This window comes from Pangasianodon hypophthalmus, chromosome 25 (assembly GCF_027358585.1).
Source record: "Pangasianodon hypophthalmus isolate fPanHyp1 chromosome 25, fPanHyp1.pri, whole genome shotgun sequence".
Classification (NCBI taxonomy): domain Eukaryota; kingdom Metazoa; phylum Chordata; class Actinopteri; order Siluriformes; family Pangasiidae; genus Pangasianodon; species Pangasianodon hypophthalmus.
The window spans coordinates 3,772,137-3,793,352 of NC_069734.1; the positions used below are offsets into that span (position 1 = coordinate 3,772,137).

The 21,216-nt window shown below is 38.7% G+C and overlaps 1 protein-coding gene across 1 annotated transcript in view; it reads left to right on the top strand.

Annotated features, from left to right (window-relative positions):
* Window positions 1-15,145, top strand: part of nkd1 (NKD inhibitor of WNT signaling pathway 1) — a 42,380-nt gene extending 27,235 nt beyond the window's left edge. Inside the window, exons 5-10 of the mRNA XM_026937743.3 lie at window positions 2,954-3,057; window positions 5,479-5,574; window positions 6,505-6,658; window positions 7,081-7,162; window positions 7,830-7,957; window positions 8,769-15,145. Of these exons, the coding sequence (XP_026793544.3) occupies window positions 2,954-3,057; window positions 5,479-5,574; window positions 6,505-6,658; window positions 7,081-7,162; window positions 7,830-7,957; window positions 8,769-9,319 (1,115 nt within the window). The 3' untranslated portion in view covers window positions 9,320-15,145. The remainder of the gene's footprint in view (window positions 1-2,953; window positions 3,058-5,478; window positions 5,575-6,504; window positions 6,659-7,080; window positions 7,163-7,829; window positions 7,958-8,768) is intronic.
* Window positions 15,146-21,216: the final 6,071 nt, after the last annotated feature.

Below are 21,216 nucleotides of genomic sequence, written 5' to 3' on the forward strand. Positions count from 1 at the left end.
TAGATTTCAGCACTAAACATGGCCAGAATGAGGTCATATGGCTTGCACTACAACTGAAATTATTCAGCACTAACTCTCTCAAAACTTTAAAGACGCTACACTGTGGACTTTTTTCGAATCAGTGGTTATATCTTGCTCTTCAAAGCACATTGTGTCAATACCTTCAAAACGCATGCTGCATTTGCAAGTCTGAACTCGGAATTGCATTCCAGCTACAAAGTGGGAAAAAAAACATGGACGCCTCAATGAAATCAGGTGTAGTTGTAAATCCTACTATAAACTATAAAGTAGTGAAGTGATATTTTATTTACTGTTAACGGTGTGAGTGGCCATATTCACTTGATGTCATATGCTGAACTTCGGGTCGACTTTCCTTCTCTATTCTGTGCTCTTCCTAGACGGAGGTCAGAAATTTCGAGTCAAATGCAGCATTTGTATCGCTTTGCATTAAGCAGTTGAGCTCTGTACACTCTTTTAAAAAGCGTTTCAAAATGTATGTATGTATAAATCTTTTTTATTTGCCATTTAATTGAAAGTACATCCTCCGTTCTGGTACTTATAGTTTCAGTTGATTTTTATTTAATTCTTTGAATTTGAAATATATATACTTTTACATTTGTGTGCTGTTTAATCTCCTTATACTTATGCTCATATTTCACCGTCCTCTTTTATTTTATCCTGTGCATTCTGCTACATTGCTAAAATGTACTTACTTAAATTCATGGTGCCTCATGTGATCTGGAATCAATATGGAGATATTAAAACACATAGAAATGGAAACAGTTATAGAAATTTGTGTGTGTACTGAGAAATAGAGAAACGGAGTTGAGAGTGTGTGCAGTGCAGGAGAAAGTGCAAGTGAAAAAGGGATAAAGAGACATCAAGAGAAAGAAAAAAAGGGCTAGAGATAGAAAAGGAAACAGAGAGAGGAAGGCTAGGGTGTGATGATGGGATTCTCCAAACGTTCCGGGTTTTAAAGAGAGCAAAAGAGCGAAACCAGAGCTTTTCTGAAATTCACAGCAGGCAGGACGATGGCTGGTTGGTTCCTTCCGCTGGATATGTGTGTGTGTGTTTGTGTGTGTGTGTGTGTGTGTGTTCACAACATGCTTACAGTGTCCTGTGAGGCATAAACACTGTAGGTGGTCTGATGTTTGGTCTGTTAGAGCCGAGTCTGCCAATAGGAACAAATTGTGAACTTGTTGAGAGTTCAGGACGTGTGTGTGTGTGTGTTTATCTGTGTGTGTGTGTGTGTGTGTCACTACTGTAACCCCTTCAGGCCGCTCATTACACTCATAACCCTCCAGATAAGAATCTATGAAACATGGCGGGCGTACAGGCAGATTTCTGCCCTGGCTCACAATGTTGCCTTTGAATGCGTCGTCGTGATCAAAAGCCCAGAGCCGCCGCTATTTCCCTCAAAACAAGTCTGTAAAAGCTCCCTGGGATGATTTCTTTCATTCTCTGGCGCTATCCTTTCTCTCTCTCTCTCTCTCTCTCTCTTTTTATCACGCTCTTTTCTCTGACGAGGGACAGGACAGGTCCTCTTTGATCTGAGCTGATCAGCAGAAGAGAGAGAGAAGAAAAAAGAGAGAGGGAGAGAGAGAGAGACAGATAGAGGGAGAGAGAGACACTATTGTATGTGTTGATCCCTTTGGCTGGCACAACAAACACAGTTTTAGATTTGACTTTGCTTAATTAATTAGATATTCTGTTTAGCAGACGGACTGATCCTCGGCCAAACGGTTTGAGAATGGAACTTCAAAGCGTGGGGATTGGGGGCAGGGGGGAGGATTTAGCCTGCAGGACGCATCGGCTGTCTCCGTACACAGTTTTAGATCCATGTGTGTCGGAGCGCAGAGTCAGTGTCAGTGTCCAAATATATGAATTAGCACATTGTTTAATTAATTCGTGTTCGTTTAAAGTGAGCATCAACAATGCCACAGTGCCAACATCTTATTTTTCCATTTAAAAAAACCTGAATTTAAAAACTGACCTTTTTTCTCTCATTACTCAACTGTACTAAAGATTTGAGATGCCATGTTCGTTCCCAGCTGCGCGTACAAGTTCAAATAAATATGGAACGAATTTTTCATCCTTTTTCGCCGTCTCCACCTGGTCAGAAGTGGGTATTCGTAAACTTTTTACAATCAGCGATCCCTTTATCTATAAAATAAATTCCCTTACAACAGATTCTGTGATGATTTGTTTATGTGTTGGATGGTGTTGGTTTACGAGACAGCATGTTGATTTCAGCCTCCAAATTTAGGAAATTTCACAATATCTTAGAGATTTTTCTGAAGTTTGTTTACGCATTTCTTAAAAATGGCAAATTGAGTTGACGGCAAATTAAAGGAGCACATAGTATACCAGGTGCTTTGTAAGAATATACCATTTATTTTGTCTACATAGTGAAACGTAGCTTTTAATCAGCTTCAAAATTGAAGACATAGCACTATTCCTTACAAAGGATTTTCTGTATTTTTCCTTGCACATTTTTTTTTAATTATCACAGCCTATTTTAACTAGGTATTATAAATTATAGGACTACGATGTTCATTATTTTGTATTTTATAGCTAATTTCTACAAAAAAGACTGTTTTCTTCGAACAAACATATGCGAAGGGAATATTGTATTCTAAGAAAAAGATGTTATTAACAGTTATTAATAAGAAAATGTGCATGGAAACTTTTCAAGCATCTGCATTGTAACTAAAACTGCAGAGCTTTTTATCCCAAGCGTGTTGGTGGTTCCCGTAAACCCCATACAGTATATACACAAAACAAACCCACAAAACCTTCCTAAAACTCCTGGCCTCGATGTCATAGCTAGTTATAGCCATGCTCTTGATTACCCTGATGCTCTCTCCTGCCTCTCTCCGGCACTTCTGTAGATTATTTATTGTTTCTGAAACAGCTGTGACAGCTTCCTGTTTGCTGTTTGTTGCCTCTGCAGTAGCCCTGCCCCCTGAGAAGATTGACAGCTGCAGTGCAGAAGAGAAGATGCAGGAGAAGGAGAGCTCTGCACCCACGGGTCCACACAAACAACTACAGTTTGAGGTGATGCTCACACCGAAACATACACACACACACACACACACTGTAAAGTGGTGCTGCCTACTCTTGTGCCCAGGCCTAATATGGTGTGTAACGGTGTGTTGTTTAGATGGCAGTAGACAGATGAGTTTAGTCAGTTATTTTGAATACCTGCTTCTCCTGGCAACTCTGATCTGAGCAACCAAAAAAACAAAGTGGACACATGTGAATTGGTTTGAGAAATGTGTTAGAGCAACTCTAACGCCTGATATTCCTGTTGTCACCCCTCACTGTAGCCGCTGGACATTATCACGCAAGGGTCAACCTGAGGAATAGCGCTTTTCCACCAGACACTTCTGCACGACTCGGCAAATCCTCCTTATTGTCACTTTTTCCACTGCTGAGCTTGTCGAACATAGGTATCCGAGCTGAATTTATAATCACAGAATCGTCTTTATTAATATCTCTGGCTGGACTCAGTAGCCAAAGTCTGCCCAATTTTTTCTCACTCTATTTAAAAGTCCTCTTTCTGATGTATTTTAATTATTTAACATCAACAGTTTACTGTTTCATATTCATTTTAAATTATTTCCCCACAGTAACATTTTCTTATCATTATGTAGCTTGATCTTATATTTCATCCCCCTGGTCCAAATAAATTTTGCCATCTTCTAGTTATCCGAAATGTCTTCTTTTTCACTTTCTCTGCGTCCTACGTAGCATATAACATAACGGAGCTAAATGCCCTACCTAGTGCCCTTGCGAATAGTGTAGAAAGAAATGTGAGTTTCAGCACTTTGAATCTACTTGAATATGTGTTTTTTAACATAATCTGTTTAGGTTTGTAGTGAAGCTCATCTGTATTTTGACTGAAGATTAAAGTATTGGCACCCTAGGCTATGTTCTGGTCTGAGTCAGCATTTTATGAGCTGTCGTTTACATGATACTCAGTGGCATAAACAATGTAAACATAATAAAAAATGACAATCTTAAAAAAAACTAAAGCAAAACCACTACCTGTGCCCTAAAACAATTCAGGACTTTTTGTTGTTCTCTCTAGCTAGTTTTGGGTAGACGAGCACACTGATGCACATGGACAGCTTGTCACTGACTAACCTGACAATTTCACTCCACGCCACCAGAGGTCACCATTACCTGAGTACTAACCCACTTCTAAGTTACCTAGCTCACCTGATTTCCAACACTTCCTCATTCAGAGACATAGATTTCAGTTAGTCTTTGCGAAGTCTTGCCTACTTCAACGCCTGCCATTCTGAGCTGTTTGCTACATCATGTTGGACCATTTAGTTAAAAGATAGACAGTGCGTGCTTGTCACATGATCACATTTTTTCGTGGAGAGCCTGCTGCCATTACCAAAATGGGAATCATATGCACTTTTGAAATGTCCGATAGTCCCAGATCACAGTGACTATGTTATAACCATTAAAAAGAACTTTTCACTATCCTTCAAATGACACCAGCCCTGCATCTCTGCGATCTACGGAAAGAGGCCATGGAATTCGGGCGTTTTAGCCAAGCTCTATTTCTAGCTAAAATGACACCTTAGGAGCTCACAAGGTTATAATTTTCAAAATCCAAAATTCATAGACTTTTATTCAAACAGTCAAAATTCAACATGGAGCCCGGGAGCCTGGCTGCCATGGCCAACCTCGGTGCGCTCTCCTGGGTTCGTGGACCAGTACTCAGCAGTAGCTAACACTACTAGTGCTAGTTTGAAGTTGTTATATATGTAGTTACATAGAGCCAAAAGAATATGCGTACAGAGTTTTTACCTAGTGTTCACTCCCAGCTGTCTATTCAAAGCATATTGGCATGAGCTATTGTTTCTCATTTTCGATGCCATATTGGTCACGTCATGACGAAACAAATGATATTTTGTCTGGTATTTTGAATCTCTGACTGTTTATCATGTTTGCTTTTTTGGCCTGCCATTTTGAAATCATCCACTGGTTGGTTTCCATTTTTGTGGTTTTGACCTGGCCTGTTTTTTCTGACTAAGATGTTTTTTTTCACATTCTGTTAAATAAACTCCACACTTGGACCATACACTCTTGTTGTGCCATAGTGACACGTGACTAATGTGTACTGCCATCATACAACTGTTCTGGGAAATACATTCTCTGATCATGTCTGAGTTCAGACAAAAGTAAAGTACTCAGATCATGTTTTTGTTTCATTTCCCAATAATTTCACTGGTGTTGCTCTTTAACCAAAGACACTGATGGGGTATGACTGTTTGATATTCAATTCAATCCCAGGCCTCAGTGTACATTTTCATGTACTCTCTGCTTGGACTCAAATCAGTTAATTAACGATCCAAATCTGGATTGGACTTTGAAACACTCAAATGTGTAGTGTAGAGGTACTTCAGGAGCACTGGATTTTGGTATATTGATTATTGATAATGATTATTTCTTGATCAGGAGTTGGAGTGTGCTGTTTCAGTGGAGGAGGATAACAGGCAGGAGTGGACCTTCACTCTGTACGACTTTGACAACAATGGCAAAGTCACAAGAGAGGTAAGACTGATGTATACAAACACACACATACATATATACATAGACTGAAGGGTAAAGGATCAAGTAGATGTAATGAGTGTATTTAGAATCTACCTTACTCCACACACTCTCATACACACCTATCTTTCTATTAAGTTCTCTGTCGCTTTTCCACAAGGTGTCACTGCTGCGTCCGAAGTTGGCGATTTTTTTGCCAAACCAGTAATCCATGATGTCCAGGGATTTGTTGTAGTGACATCTTTATTGACTCTAACTGATCAGAAGGTGTTGATTGATTTTTCTATAACAGCAGCTCTGACAATAGTGCAGCAACATATCACAGGTTGTATTAATGCGCTCGTTCTAATACGTTATCGTTTCCATGGTAACAGCTTAAACAGGGTCTTGTATGGCAGATGCTCCATATAAACTGAGACTAAAAATAAAATGTGCTGTTATTTACCAAAGAAAAACATGTCGTTGTTTATATGACGGCGCTGTCTGTAAGGAGACATTTATTTAATATTTATGGAAGGAGTCTCCAGTGTCAATGTTTTGTAACAGTCAGATGTCAAAGTGTTTCTCTTTGAGATGGAAGACATTTTCTTTTTTTTGTCTAATTAACTTCAGTAGAAAGGGAGCAAACACTTCTCTTTACTACAACTTTAAATGTACCTATAAATGGATAAAAACATGACTTGTTCTTTAATAGATGAAAATGTTAAATGTGGTAAACTGCTGTAGCATAAGAGCAATAAACCCCTTCAGGATGTGCTGTTATTGGAAATTAATCCACTTCAGGGTGGTAACAGTAACTCTGCCTTCACTTCACACCACTCCATCGTTGATTATTTTCCTCTAACAGCACCCCACCCCACACCAGGTGGTATACTCCTTATTATTGTTGTGAATTAGTGTGATTAGTCAAACCCTCTGTCTCCCTTTTTTAAGGACATCACTAGTTTGCTGCACACCATCTATGAGGTGGTGGACGCCTCAGTGAACCACTCGCCCAGCAGCAGTAAAACCCTCCGTGTCAAGCTCTCCGTCACACCCGACGCCAACCAGAGGTGGAGGAACGGCGGTGGCACTCATGCCAATGCAGGTACCAGGAGTCTGCTGCTTTATTTTTGCATTTGTGTGACTTGATGAAAGTGAGAGAATTGAAAGAGAGAGTGTGTGTTTATGAGCTATTTATATGCACTGTGCATTTGAGCAACGGTCTTTGATAACAGAGTCTTCAAACTGCATCAGATGCCACTATATTAATGAAGTGTGTGTGTGTGTGTGTGTGTGTGTTTGGCTCCCTCAGTTGAAAATAGAATAAATGAAGCATTGTTTTTTCCTCTTTTATAAATCTTCAAAGTAGAAGGCAAGGAACAAAGGATTGTTTCTTTCTTTGGCAGGTCTGACTCTGTGTGTGTGTGTGTGTGTGTGTGTGTGCGGGCACGTGTGTGATGCTGAGAAGCTCAGTACTGTTTCCTTTGATAATGCTCCCCCCCTCCTCTCTCTCTCTCTCTCTCTCAGACATGCCACACCCCAGGCTGAAGGCTGAAAAGTGCTTTGAGGAGCCCAAAAGCTCGGAGAAGAAGTCCAGAGCCCTTCTGAGGTACTGACCTTTCACTGTTCTCCTTGTTCTTTGTAACTAATCACTGCCAGCTGATGTCATCAGTGTGCGCCTCTTCCTGAGTCAACTGAAAACTTTTCCATCAGTCATTAGCTTCCAGACAACAAAACTGGTTTCTAGGGTTAGGGTTAGGGTTAGGACTAGGGTTAGGACTAGGGTTAGGACTAGGATTAGGGTTAAGACTAAGGTTAGGACTAGGATTAGGGTTAGGACTAGGGTTAAGACTAGGGTTACGACTAGGGTTAAGACTAGGGTTAAGACTAGGGTTAGGACTAGGGTTAGGGTTAGGACTAGGGTTAGGGTTAGGGTTAAGACTAGGGTTAGGACTAGGGTTAGGACTAGGGTTAGGACTAGGGTTAGGGTTAGGACTAGGGTTAAGACTAGGGTTAGGACTAGGGTTAAGACTAGGGTTAGGACTAGGGTTAGGGTTAGGACTAGGGTTAGGGTTAGGGTTAAGACTAGGGTTAGGGTTAGGACTAGGGTAGGGTTAGGGTTAAGACTAGGGTTAGGGTTAAGGTTAGAGCTTTAAGTGACTCTAAGCTGAATCATATTTTAAGGACACATGAAATAAGAAAGCTATGGTAATATGGATTATTTGTTCTAGCACTAGTTTTATGATCGTGCAAATTGCATGTTATTGATGTTGTAGGCGTCATCACAGTGACCATCACACACAGCAGGGTTGCCAGAGACACTGCGTAGATGAAAACCTGGAGAGAAGGAATCATTATCTAGACCTGGCTGGCATTGAGAACTACTCCTCTCGCTTCGGGACAGGTTAGTTTCCAGTTCATTTGTATAAACAAACACGCCACACTCATTTACTCATTTACAACTCTGTCGGTTAGTGACTCATTTACAATATGTAAGGAATAAAACATGACTGGGGTGCTGTTATAGGAAAATAATCAATACAGAGGAATATACAGTACTGTTGATTATTTTCCTATAACACCACAACTGGAAGTATGTTGTTCATCTTATACCTCAGATTACAGTTTTTAATTTATAACTGAACGGCACATCATGCTTTTTAGCTGTTTATTGTTACATTTAATGTTATGGAACGTCCATGAGACAAGTTTGCACTTCCTGTTTGCACTTACATTATAGCAGCTATGTCATGTTCCAGAGCCTGTCATGTTCCAGACAAACTTGATCATGCAAACTCCTCTGTCCTGAAGACTTGCTGTTATTTGCACATGTTTAACAACACAGTTTCATAATCTGTTTATTATTAGGCTTAGATCATTTGGAGAATCCACTGTGAATGAGTTGTTACTATAAAAACTGAACTGTATTATAACAAATGCGTTAATATAAACCTCTCATTTATGTTAAATCCGGAACTAGTGCCAAAGCTGCTGTTATAGAAAAGAAATCAACACTTTCTGATTCAAGAATTCAGCAGCACTATGACAAAAAGTGTTTTATCTAGTCATAGCTAATCAGAAAGAATTATTTATTTGTGAACTGCGTAGTAGTGATTGTGCAGTTCACTAATGAATCATTCTTTTTGATTCTTATTTGTTGAATCAATTGCTTTTTTCCTCAAATTCTACAAAACTCAAATTCCTTTTTCTTTCAGCTGCACCCACCACCGAGCCACCCAAACCCGACCACGCCTCTCGCCCGTCCAATCAGACTCGCTCCCGCTCTCAAGAGCCCGAGAACGGACACAGCCATCCACCCCACCACCATCGGCGCTCGCACACCATTTCAACTGAGACCCCCGTCCTGCAGGACAGCCTCTGTCTCCGCCCCCGAGCCCAGGACTCCACCCACCACTCTCATGGCCTACGATCACCCAAAGCCCAACCTTCCTGTGGCAGAGTAATGAAGCGAGGCCCTGCTCCTCCTCCTGCTCCACCCGTCAATGCCGCGTCCCACCAGAGCTCTGCACCTTACCGGCGACACAAGCAGCGGCCCAGGGAGGGGCCTCTGGCGCGAGGGGCCGGTCCTCCGGGACGTGGGGCGGGGCCAGTCATGAGTTCGGGACCGGTGGTGGAGAAGGAGCAGGTGAGGGAGCTACCCAGCGTCGTGCTGTACGATGGCGGCCTGGCGCAGGTGGTGCAGCGACATGAACACCACCACCATCATGAGCACCATTACCACTACCACCATTTCTACCAGTCGTAAGCGGAGAGCGTGAGACGGAGCAAAGGAAGCTGCGCAGGCCCGAGCACGGCTGAGCCGAGACTGACAGACAGCAGGCGTCATGTAGTGTGTGTGTCTTTGCATGTGTATGTAAGAAGGCAAGAGGTTCGATCAGACTGATCTGCAGGCTAGGAAAGGGCTATATCTCTCTGTTTATTTTCTCTTCCTCTGGATTACTTTATTGCTCGTGCTCTAATATACATTACGAACGCCGTCTCACGATTGAAAATTACACAACTCATTTGAGACATGTCATGGGGTTAGAGGTCATAGATTTTTTTTTTTAAATCACGTAAAAATTCTGCGTGAGATTGAGTTGAATATAAATTATGTGAAGTCCCTTAAAAGGGTTATGACTGTTAAATGAAGTATTGTGAACTATGAAGGAAAGGGAGAGATAGATAATCTCCTGTGTGTGTGTGTGTGTGTGTGTATGTACTATGTATGCATGTATGTACAGTATATGTGTGTGCCTAAATTGCCTACGGTGTCTTTTCGACGCTGATCCTGTGTTATTGCCACTCGATAACCACTTGAAAAAGCACTTGTGGTGCGGCTCCATTTATTCTGTAAAGGACAGACGGATCAGACCTGGTTCCCATCATGCAATACAGGACGCAGCTTCAGAGACTGCGAGGAAAAAATAACGAAACTTGGAGAATGAAGAACGTGAAAGAAGAAATCCTAATCTGCTGCTACCTCTAGTATTATTATAATTGTCGAGAAAATGATCATTTAGATAGTATTGTTTATTTTTTATTTTTGTTTTTTACTATTACATCACCAATCTACAGTTATGACATTTTTAAAAATCGCATACATATGCTACAGACTTCGTTGTATGTACCTGTTTAACAAAAATATACCGTCGACATTGTAAGCTTTATGAATAATGTGATATTTTTATTCATTCTGTAAATTGTTTGTTCTTTCTCAGCCCTAGATTGAATTCAGCGTCTCAGTATTTTTTTTTTTGTAAAGACCACTAAGTATGAAAGATTAATAGCACAGTGAAGTGTAGTATATGATGCTATATGCTGTATGAGGATTTGCCTTTTCAAAGCAATTTGAATCTGTGCAGGTGTGAATGAATGAGTGCAAATTTTGTACACTCTTGGAAAAAATGTGGTAAAAGAAAAACACACACACACACACACAGAAAGAAATGTATTTTATACCAGCAAGACGTTGATGGTGTTCAGTTTAACGGATGTTCCCTCGTTATTTCAGAAAACACAGTCAAGTAATGTATGATAAGATAATAATTAAACAAAGAAAAGGCTATCAGTTCAAAAGTTTGCACCCCTCTTTCTGAACGTGAGATATACTTTCTCCACAATTTGGTGAATGTGACATAAACTCCACATTCTCCAAACATTGCAACAGTTTATTGTCTTTTTAACATCCTCTAACATTTTTATTATTCTCTGTATCAACTCTTATAATATTCAGAATTTTTATTTCTTGGGTCTTTTTTAGATATAAATATGTAAAAAAAGTAAAATATTCCATGATTTTACAATTTATTTTTAACCCAGAAACCATGGGGGATGCAAACTTTTGCACTAATGAAAGAAACCTGGAAATGTTGTGTGTGTGTGTGTGTGTGTGTGTGTGCGTCACCTGTCTCAATCCTGAGCTGCAGCATGACAGTAATGGTGGTGGGTTACAGTCTCCACTCTAACCATAACTCACCAGCGCTAAGCCCGCTATCAGACGTGTGTGTGTGTGTGTGTGTGTGTGAGAGAGAGAGAGAGAGAGAGAGAGAGAGTGAGTGTCAGAGAGAGTATCAGACAGAAACATGCAGACAGGAAGAGGGTGTGGGTTGAAGAAGCAGTTTTTTAACAGGGGTGTGTGTGTGTGTGTGTGTGTGTATGTTGTAGGAGTTCAATAATGGATAAATTTTACTGTTTGAATTCTACTAGAATTTTCGGAATATTTATGTATTCAAAGGCAAAAAAATCCACATTGGAATATTTAAGGTCCCACGTCTATCAAAATCCGTTTCATAACATTTTTTGGCTAAATGATTTGTGTCACTTGTTTAGTAAAAGGGCTCTGAAAAAAAATGTCATTTTTAAAAGTGTATTTTATTTTTTAAGTTCTTAATTATGTCTAATTTTTAAAATTAAATTTAAAAGTGATATTACATGTAAATAGTTATTTTTCCATTCGCACTTATTGGTTACATTTTCTCCGAATGCTGTTCTGTTTGGTGAATATATAGGTTTTAAAACGCTGTTGTCTATGTAGTGAGCGTAGATAGTGAATATGAAGCCATTTGGGATGTGGCCTAACTCGATTATTTTTGTGAAGACGGGTTTAAAATGGCAGATTGTTAAATAAATGCAAAGCTAGCAAAATAAATGTCAAATTTAGTCAAATAGCAACATCAATAAACCATTACTGTAAAAATCCAAATCGATAACGTTTATGAAACAAATATTAAGAATTTGTTTCCTTGTATTTTTGCTTTTATGTGATACAAAAGCAAAATGTAGCGTTACTTATAATGTTCTGTTTGCAACAAGGATTAAATTAAAGAGTTTAGAGCTGAACAAGGATTTGTTTATCTAATTTTATTTTAATTCAAGTTGTGTTGCATCACTTCATTTTAAACACGGTTTAACAAATCAGCAATTACATCCAGAATCTCATATTCTAATCTTGATGTTTAAAATATTAAAATATCACCTGAAAACAATTCTGACAGACCTTCGATGATGGATTCACCAAACTAGCATTTCCTTCGAGAGGCTCTTTAATGTCCAGTGAATATAAGATGTGCTTTTAATTTGGAAATGTAGCTAAGGTTGAGATGATGAGATGATGAAAATTAAATATCTAAATAGTTCAAGACATGATGTGTATCACAAGATAAAGGTTTTCAAACAAACTGCCAGTGAAACAGTTGTGTAGCATTTAAAAATAAACCCTTCAAAATGTTGTGGTGATACTTTTATTTATTGTCTACAAAAAAACAGAAGGAAACTGAAAGAAGAATTTAAAAAAGTAATAATAATAATTAAGAAGGCTAAATATTCAAAGCGTAGAAAACTTCAGCTCAAAACAGTTCCTTGTTATTTGAAAAAGCTTGAAGTTATTAAAAGATATCACGATACTGACGATATATCAGGAAGTGTATTTTGATAAGAATTTATCACAGTATTGATATTATGTCATCATATCGCCCGGCTCTTAATGTAGCTCACCTCAGCGGCTGGATTAAAATTAATCCCCTAAAAAGTTTTCTGTAAAACTAAACCCTGTGTTAAACCAGGGCTTAAATGGAATCCTAATTATTTTTATACAAGTTTTGAAGTCTGTTACAACTGGATTAAGATCCATTTTGATTTAATCCAGGTTTAAATCCTCTAAGGCAGGGATTCCCAAACCGCTTAAACTGAAATAAAAAAATATATATCCACGGATTGCCGGAGTTATTTTATCAACACAATCCAAATATTCAAATATTAAGCATATCATTTAAACATGTACAGTATTTTGGCTATTTATTTGAGAAATTGATCTTTTTAATTTCTGAATTCATCACTCAGAACACATTTATTACATCTTATTAAAGTTATAATTAGATTTGAGTTGACATTACTGACTTCTTTCTGAGTTATTGAGGTTTGGATTGAACTCGTTCAGTTCAAGTAACCAGGTTAATAATTACAAGAACTTACTAATAAATATAATAAATTTGATAAATGTGATTTCCACCACTGTAACACAATAAAAAAATCACAGACCCACGGTGGTCCATCGACCCCACTGTGAAAACCAGGTAATTCAAACTTTAATTAATAAAAACTTTAAGTTTTTAAAGAGGAATGTAAAGGTATGTATAATGATAACAGTCTACCAGTGAGGTTTAGAGCCTTATTTATTTATTTATTTAAAATGTCACATTTGTTCTTAAGAAAAGTGCTTAATTCACCTGTGTTCAAGTGATATGTGTATATATATATATATATATATATATATATATATATACAGTCGAATATACACATGCAACATAGTTGTGTGCTAAATAAGGGTGTACTTAATAATTAAAATATGTTGATGGAATTATTACAAACAGTGGAATGAAAATGGGCAAAAAACTGACTCACATTAACCTTCTTTACCTTATAACAAATACGTATAATTTAAAGCAACCTTTTTTTTTAAATTTTTGTAGTTTTTATACATGGCCTATAATTTGTTTTTTATGGCAATGCAAGCATTACAACTACAACATAAATGTAACAAAATAAAATAAAATAAAAATTAGCAAAAAGTTCATAAGTCAGGTTGGAAAAGTGTTACTTTGCGCGTGGTTTATCAAATTTTTGAATTATGAAATTGTTACTACACATGAATTTTCACGTACGGCCATTTTAGGATAAAATTTGTGTGTATGAATGTTTTAGAAACCAATCTGAAACTGCTTCTCTCCCCGCACTTTTCTCTTCTTGTAAGGAGGGAACGAGCAGCAACTTAAAATGCCTGTCGCCTTTGGTATGAGCTTTATGAGCTAGGAGCAGAGAAAGACGCGCACGCACACACACACACACACACACACACTCACACACACACACACACAGCTTCAGGGTGGTCTCATTAGGACTAATGTGTCATTGTTCTTTTCAGCTGTTCTCCCTCTTTCTCTCTGTCTGTCTGTGTGTAGTGTAGCCAGGCGTGGCAGCCCTTTTCTCCCTTTACATGAGCAAGATTAATGACACCATGTGCTACTGCAGACTGTGTGTGTGTGTGTGTTATCAAAGAGGATTTTTAAGTGTTTTCTTGTCTCATGCTTAATGATATTGACGGAAACACTCCCGACTTTTGGGAAGCAATACATCGGACACTCTCTGATCACTGTGCATATTCTCACCTATTGCGGTATTTTCCAGATATTTTTTTCCATCAGTTTAAAATGATTTTCTGTCACATAGCGCTTTTTGTAAATAGTATTCTTCGGGTTGGCTGATGGCTTCATTTCTTTCTCTCTCACAGAGTTCTCACACACCACTTAGTTTGTATAGAGCTGGATTTGATCCGTTGCTTTATTTATTTTTTTGAGAGCCGGACTGTGCCGAGACAACTACACTTTCATTAAAGGCTGAACTTCCATATCAGATTGTGTTCGCATTGTGCTGTTTCAGCGTAATCAGTATTGGTGTAAATTTTGTTTTCTAAAGGAGATGCAAATACCACGATGGCAGTACTGTAGCTCTGCCTTAGGTTTATATGTAAATGTTTTCTATGAGATGTTTGTTTAACATTCATGGAAGGAGTCTCCAGTGTCAGTGCTTTGTAACAATTTTCAAATGTGTGAAAGCGAGTGATTGAATATTTGTAGGATTTAAGTATATGGAATTATTGTTGCAGCCAGTAGATTGATAACTGATTAGAGTTTGGAATTGATCCAAACAGGATCAAGGTCACAGCAAGGTCAAATGCCTGAAATAGCTTTTTTCTTCAATAGTCTCCTTCCTGTTTGTATATTTTATGGGAATTTCAAGCAAACAGATTAGCAAGAAGAAAGATGCCATTGGTAATGTTACTATAAATGGCTAAAAAGTATGATATGATATGATGTCATTAATAAACTAAACATTGTAACTGTTGGCAAACAGCTGTGGTATAAGAGGAATAAAACACTTCAGGACATGCTGGTCTTGGAAAAGAATCAACTCTGGCATGGTATCAGTAACTCCACTATCAGAAAACACCTTCCTTGATTATTTTCCTATAACAGCATGACACAGAGTGTTTTATTCCTTACATGTAGCCTAATTAGCCAATGTGCTTAGGAATCTGTGCTATATATTTAACCAGAGTTTAAAGGAAAGCTTTAAAGGTAAACTACCTGTAAATTATAGGTAAATTATACATAGTGAAAGTATAGTTAGAGGTAGGTTTAGGGTAAACTGGGGGTCAATAACATATGAGAAAATATTAAGGGAAGAGAATGGAACCAGTAACCAAAACACACACACACACACACACACACACACACACACACACACACACACACACTTAAATGAAAGATATCACTATTTATTGTCATTTTGGTGAACAGTGTAGTTCCAATGTGAGAAATATTTACCATATGTATTCCATATATTATGGATATTTACAGTATAGCTGTTGTGGTTGGATCGGTCATATTGAATTTAGTTATTGTCAGTAATTTCCTCTTCTTTCAGTGATGAGAGGTTTTAGTGCACTTTATCTCCAGGATTTCAATCTGAGACGCTCGAACTCCATGACCTACTCCAGCGAACAGAAAGTACCTCAAGATATAATAAAAAATAAAAACCAATCTGATGATAACAGAAGATGTACGTCTGTTTCACTGTATTTAGGTGCTTTGAACATTTTCTAGTAAGGATAAGTGGAGGATTTTTTTTTTCTTACAGTATCTGGAAACTTCAAAGCGGTGTTGCAGGATAATGGAAATCAGTGGAATATGCTTTCAGGCTCCAAAGCATTAAAAGTAAAAAAGAGATAAAGATAGGAAGTACAGCTAATTGGTGATGCATGCTTTTATATACAAGAGAAAGGTTGAAATAAAAGTTATAATTGTCAAGTTCAGTGAATTAGGACAGAAAGCCGCTGACATGACTTTCATTCAAATACTGCTGATATTTTTTTTAAAAAAGTGATGAGGCTGACATCAATTAAATGTTCTGTGTTACATTATCTGAGTGTAGCTGCAGACTGTGTGTGTGTGTGTGTGTGTGTGTGAGAGAGAGAGAGAGAGATCTCCCTGTTTCCCATTGACAGTACTAATGACACGGAGGATGTACATGTCACCTGCATCCTATCAAGAATCTTTTCATCCACCAATTACTGGAACCACCAAGACATAAATAATCGCTGTTCAAAGGCTCTTCAACCTTCAGAGACACTGAATTAACTGCTGTGTTCGAGAAACAGGCTAGGCGTGCTCAGCAGCTGCTTTTACACAAGTTCTCAAAGGAACGGAGAGCAAACGCAATCCATTTTAAAAGATTGTTCCAATTTATTTTTCCAAGAAGCTATTTCAGACTTTAAACAAGAAGTCAGCTTTACTTGTAGTTATCAAATTCGTTCTAAAATGGCTGTGTAATGTGCAAATGTTTTGCAGATAAAACAATGATGCCTGCTATCGCAGAACTACTAAATACTTTTCACCCAGAAATAACCTTAAATTCCTAAGAGCACAATTTTTAAACACAAGCTTTTAAGGATATTCTTGTAAAGCTGTCTTCTCTTACAGTGTACTAGTACAGTGGCAGTGAAAAGCATCTGATGCCTAATGAACAATAGCAGGTGATTTAGACGGAGAGAAAGAGGAGAATATCAGTGCTGCAGGGCAAAAAATCAGCCTCCTCTCTAATTGTGGCTTTTAAAAGGGAAATTACTAACCATTAGTGAGGAAAAAATGCTGCCACAGGTTTTACTGCTCACATAAAAGTGCAGTGTAGAGACATTGGAGGGATGAAAGAGTTATCAGGGTTTAAAACATGTTTGCTGTATGTCACACATCCAAGTACACGTGTGAGTACACAGGAGTAACTCCTATATCGCTGTATTAAAAGCAGGTCAGGGTTTTCAGTGCAGAAAAAAACAAGGTCCAAACTCAAAATCTGCTCCCTTTACACAAGTTCAACATCATGACTACCATGTGCGGTGGTCTGTAAGCCAAAAAAATGCATCAGCAAATCAGAAAACAGAAAACACAACAAGAAAAACAAAAACACGGCAGCAAAAAGACCAAAAACACAACAGCAAAAAAACCAAAAAAAGAACAGCAAAACCAGAAATCACAATCAGAACACACAAAAACAATACCAAAAACCCAATAGTGAGCAAAACCAAAAACACAACAATGAGCAAAACAAAACAAAAAACCCAAACCAAACAAACAACAAAAACAGGAACAAAACCAAAAACACAATAGAATACAAAGCCAAAATCACAACAGCGAAAAAAGGACAGGACAGCAGCAAAAACAAAAACATACAACAACAAAACCAAAAACACAGAACAACAAAGCCAGTAAACAATCAGAAAACTCTCCAACAAAACCAAAAACACAACAATGAATCAAGTAAAAATCACAACAACAAAGAAAACACCACAACACGTTTATAGCAAAGTTGCAATATAACTGTTTTAATGCAGTTCTGCTCTATAACAGTCACATACTATTAGTCTCATACATACTCTCACTGAGCATCATGCAATTATCCATTTATCCATTAATCCATTATTTAATCGGCCAATCATGTGGCAGCAGAGCAATGCATAAAATCATCCATATACAGGTTAAGAGCTTCAGTAAATGTTCACATCAAACATCAGAATGGAGGAAAAGTGTGATCTCCGTGACTTTGACCGAGGCATGATTGGTGATGTCTGAAGGGCTGGTTTGAGTACAGAAACTGCTGATCTCCTGGGATTTTCACACACAACAGTCTCTAGAGTTTACACTTACAAAATGGTGCGAAAAACAAAAAACATCCAGTGAGCAGCAACAAGGAAGTGCCTTGTTGATGAGAGAGGCCTGAGGAGAAGACTGGTTTGAGCTGACAGGAAGGATACTGTAACTCAAATAACCACTGTTTACAACCGTGATGAGCAGAAAAGCATCTCAGAATGCACAGCACGTTGAATCTTAAGGCAGGTGGGCTACAACAGCAGAAGACCTCTTCAGGTTTCACTCCTGTCAGCTGAGAAAGGGGATCTGAGGCCACAGTGGGCACAGGATCACGCAAACTGGACCGCCAGGTGAAGACTGAAAAAAGACCAGATGATGGATTTGCATGATTTTATGCATTGCGCTGCTGGTTGATTGGATAATTGAGAATTCAGAATTGATTGACTGATTGGTGGAACGCTGTAGGTACTGTATATTAGGTGCAATGAGGTAGCGAAAATGGTCACATATGGGGGTCGATAGAGATGAGAGAGAGAAAGAGGGAGAGAGGCTCCGAAAAAGTTCCACTGGTTTTTCGTAGATCATTGGGGCCTCTTTCTTTTTCACAACATCAAAGCAAGCGTGACTGCTTTGATGTGGCAGCATGCTGTTTAAGGTACAGCGTGAATGGGAGGATGTCAAGCTGCAAGGTGCCTCTGTATTTTGCGTGGCGAGCTGTGCCGAGCTGGAGATGAAAGGAGCAAACCGGGTTTGATAATGAATGTCCAACAAGTAGGAGCCATCTTGAGTGGCGGCGCACCCAGCAGGAGTCAGAGCTTATGCTGAACCCTGCCCCCTAGACCTGCTCCTCTCTCTCTCTCTCTCTCTCTCTATCTCTTGTTCTCTCGTTCTCTCATTCCTTATCTATCTTTAGCTGCATGCTGAAAAGCTGAAAAGAAAAACCGTCTCGGGAGTCAGCTTTAATCTTTTCGTCAATTAAAACTCAATACACACATACATGTGTGCAGATGCTCATCTGTACAGGACCTCTTTTGACTGCACCCTTTTCTCTTCAAGAGACATTTGATCTGCTCTTCCTTTTAAAATCACGTGTCCCTCAGCTAATTGGGTACCAATTTTGCAGCGACTCCAGTCAATTAGGGTGTCGCTTATCTGCTTCCCCGCTTTATCCGTTTGAAGCCATTGTGCCGCTCTGACCGTTATTGGTGCCGACATCAGACGGCGAGACTGTCGACTCCTCGCCATCTTTGATCTTCTGTCGACCGTCTCAAAGGAGCATCTTGCGGATAGGAAACTCGCAATGTCCTGCAATGATGGAGAACTGCTGATATGCTTCTAATTTACTGTGACTGAAGGCTGATCAAACGACACCAGAACAAGGCACTTGTTCCTGTTTGATCCCACTGAAATGGAATTGTTGTGATCTGGCATTGATTAGTTTGTGTCTCAGAAACTTTTGAGAGGACACAAATTAAATATTGTACAATAAGAGAAAGGATTTTTTTAACAGAAACTGATGGGGTAGTTTACTCCTACACTAGGTTTAATTCATCTTTTATAACACTGACCCAGTGGTATTGCCGTGTCACAGCTCCAGGGTCCATGGTTTGAGCCTGAGTTTGGGGTACTGTCTGTGTGAAGTTTCTGTTCATGTTCCTCCAGGTTCTCTGGTTTCCTCCCACCTCCCAAGAAATGCCAGTAGGTGAACTGGATAAGATAAATTGCCCCTAGGTGTGAATTAGTGTGTGTGGTGCACTGTGATGGTTTAACATCCCATCCAGGATGTATTCCCACCTCACACACAGTGTTGCTGGAGAGGCTCTGGATCCATCATAACCCTGACTCACTGAAGGTGAGTGTGTAAGCGAGTGACTCAATGGATCATTTGGGTAGGTGGGCCAGTTGCATTAGACCTTTTTGTTCTCCAAATAAGTTATTATACTTACTTCATTGTACAATGTTATACAAATGCAATATGTTGAATAATGTTAAACGTGTTAGAATTACAGAACTAAAGTAGTATACTGGAATAGACAGAGTAGGTTTAAAACATTTATTTCTTCATAGTATCAGGGTCTTGTGTCATCACGGCTTGCTCCAATTCGTTTCAAATTAGCTACATGGGAAAAAATTGCCTTTTGGTCCACATGGGAGACTTGGTCCACTGCCTTATGTGGACTGACTAGAAAATGTGCGTGTGTGTGTGTGTTTTTTCTCCGACTTCCCACTTCTGAGCTAAGTCAAATGCTGCATTAAGTTTAGATATTTTCCAGCAATCTCTAACCAGTGAAGCTTAAATATAAGAGGGAGCAGAATGAAGAATTGAATCAATCTTCGGCCATTGCTCTTCCTAGAAAATGTCTACATGATCTAACCACCCTCTGACATTAAACATAGCAAATGTAATATTTCTGTAAGAGTTTTTTTCTCCCTTTTCAGATACTTGTCCACTGTTTTGATGTATTGAGAGGGAATCAGATACAGCTGGAAGGAAATGCAAATGTCAGGAGTCAGAACAGACATCGACTGTTAATGCTGGTAAATAAATGCAAACATACAAGCAGAAACTAAAGCCAGGAAATAACAGAGCAGAAATAGGGAAATAGAGCTAACAGATATGGACACATATTAATTGCAAAGAGAACATTTGTGAACTGGGGGGAAGAAAACAAGGAACTAACAGTCAATTCCAATCCCAACCTTATTTTTGTACAGTACAGTCAACTACAGAATAATTGGACAAAAATGATTGTAGAAAATAAACCTCACACACAATTATTATTATTATCCATTCAAACAATTGATAAAATCACTCATTTTAACCACTGAGGTGTAAGAGCATAACTAATAAAATTCTCTCTCTGTCTGTATCTGCCTTGTGCTTGATCCTGAACCTGCCTGATACTGTACATCCTAATACTCCACATGGACATCCAAAAGATTTTCACTCCCTAAAACATTTTAAAACCAAGTTTCATCTTTGCTTTAGTGTGTAATCTCACCTTGGTACTGTAGATTTGTAAATAAGAACTGCTGCTGTAATCATAAAGACTGTCCTATGCTCTTCCCAGGACTCATTCACAATCGGTTCACACTGATCATCCTTTCAACACACTTTCTACTGTTTGTCTTTACTCCTCTACACCTGTATACTGTGATCATTTACTGTGTCACGCAGAAGACATTCCATTTTGAGTCTGGTTCCTCTCAAGGTTTCTTCCTGATGTCATCTCAGCGGGTTTTTCCTTGCCACTTCGCCTTAGAGATCTTTGGATTTGTCTTGCTGCTTTGTGGCAATGTCTTTTGTTTGAAGGACTGTACAAATAAAATTGAATTGAAATGGAATTTTTTTTAAACAATAGTATTCACTTAAAGAGCCATATGCTGCAAACTGCTGCATATGGCTCTGTAATTATTATTATTGCAAACAAATTGTTTTGCTTAAAAATCTAATTTTTTT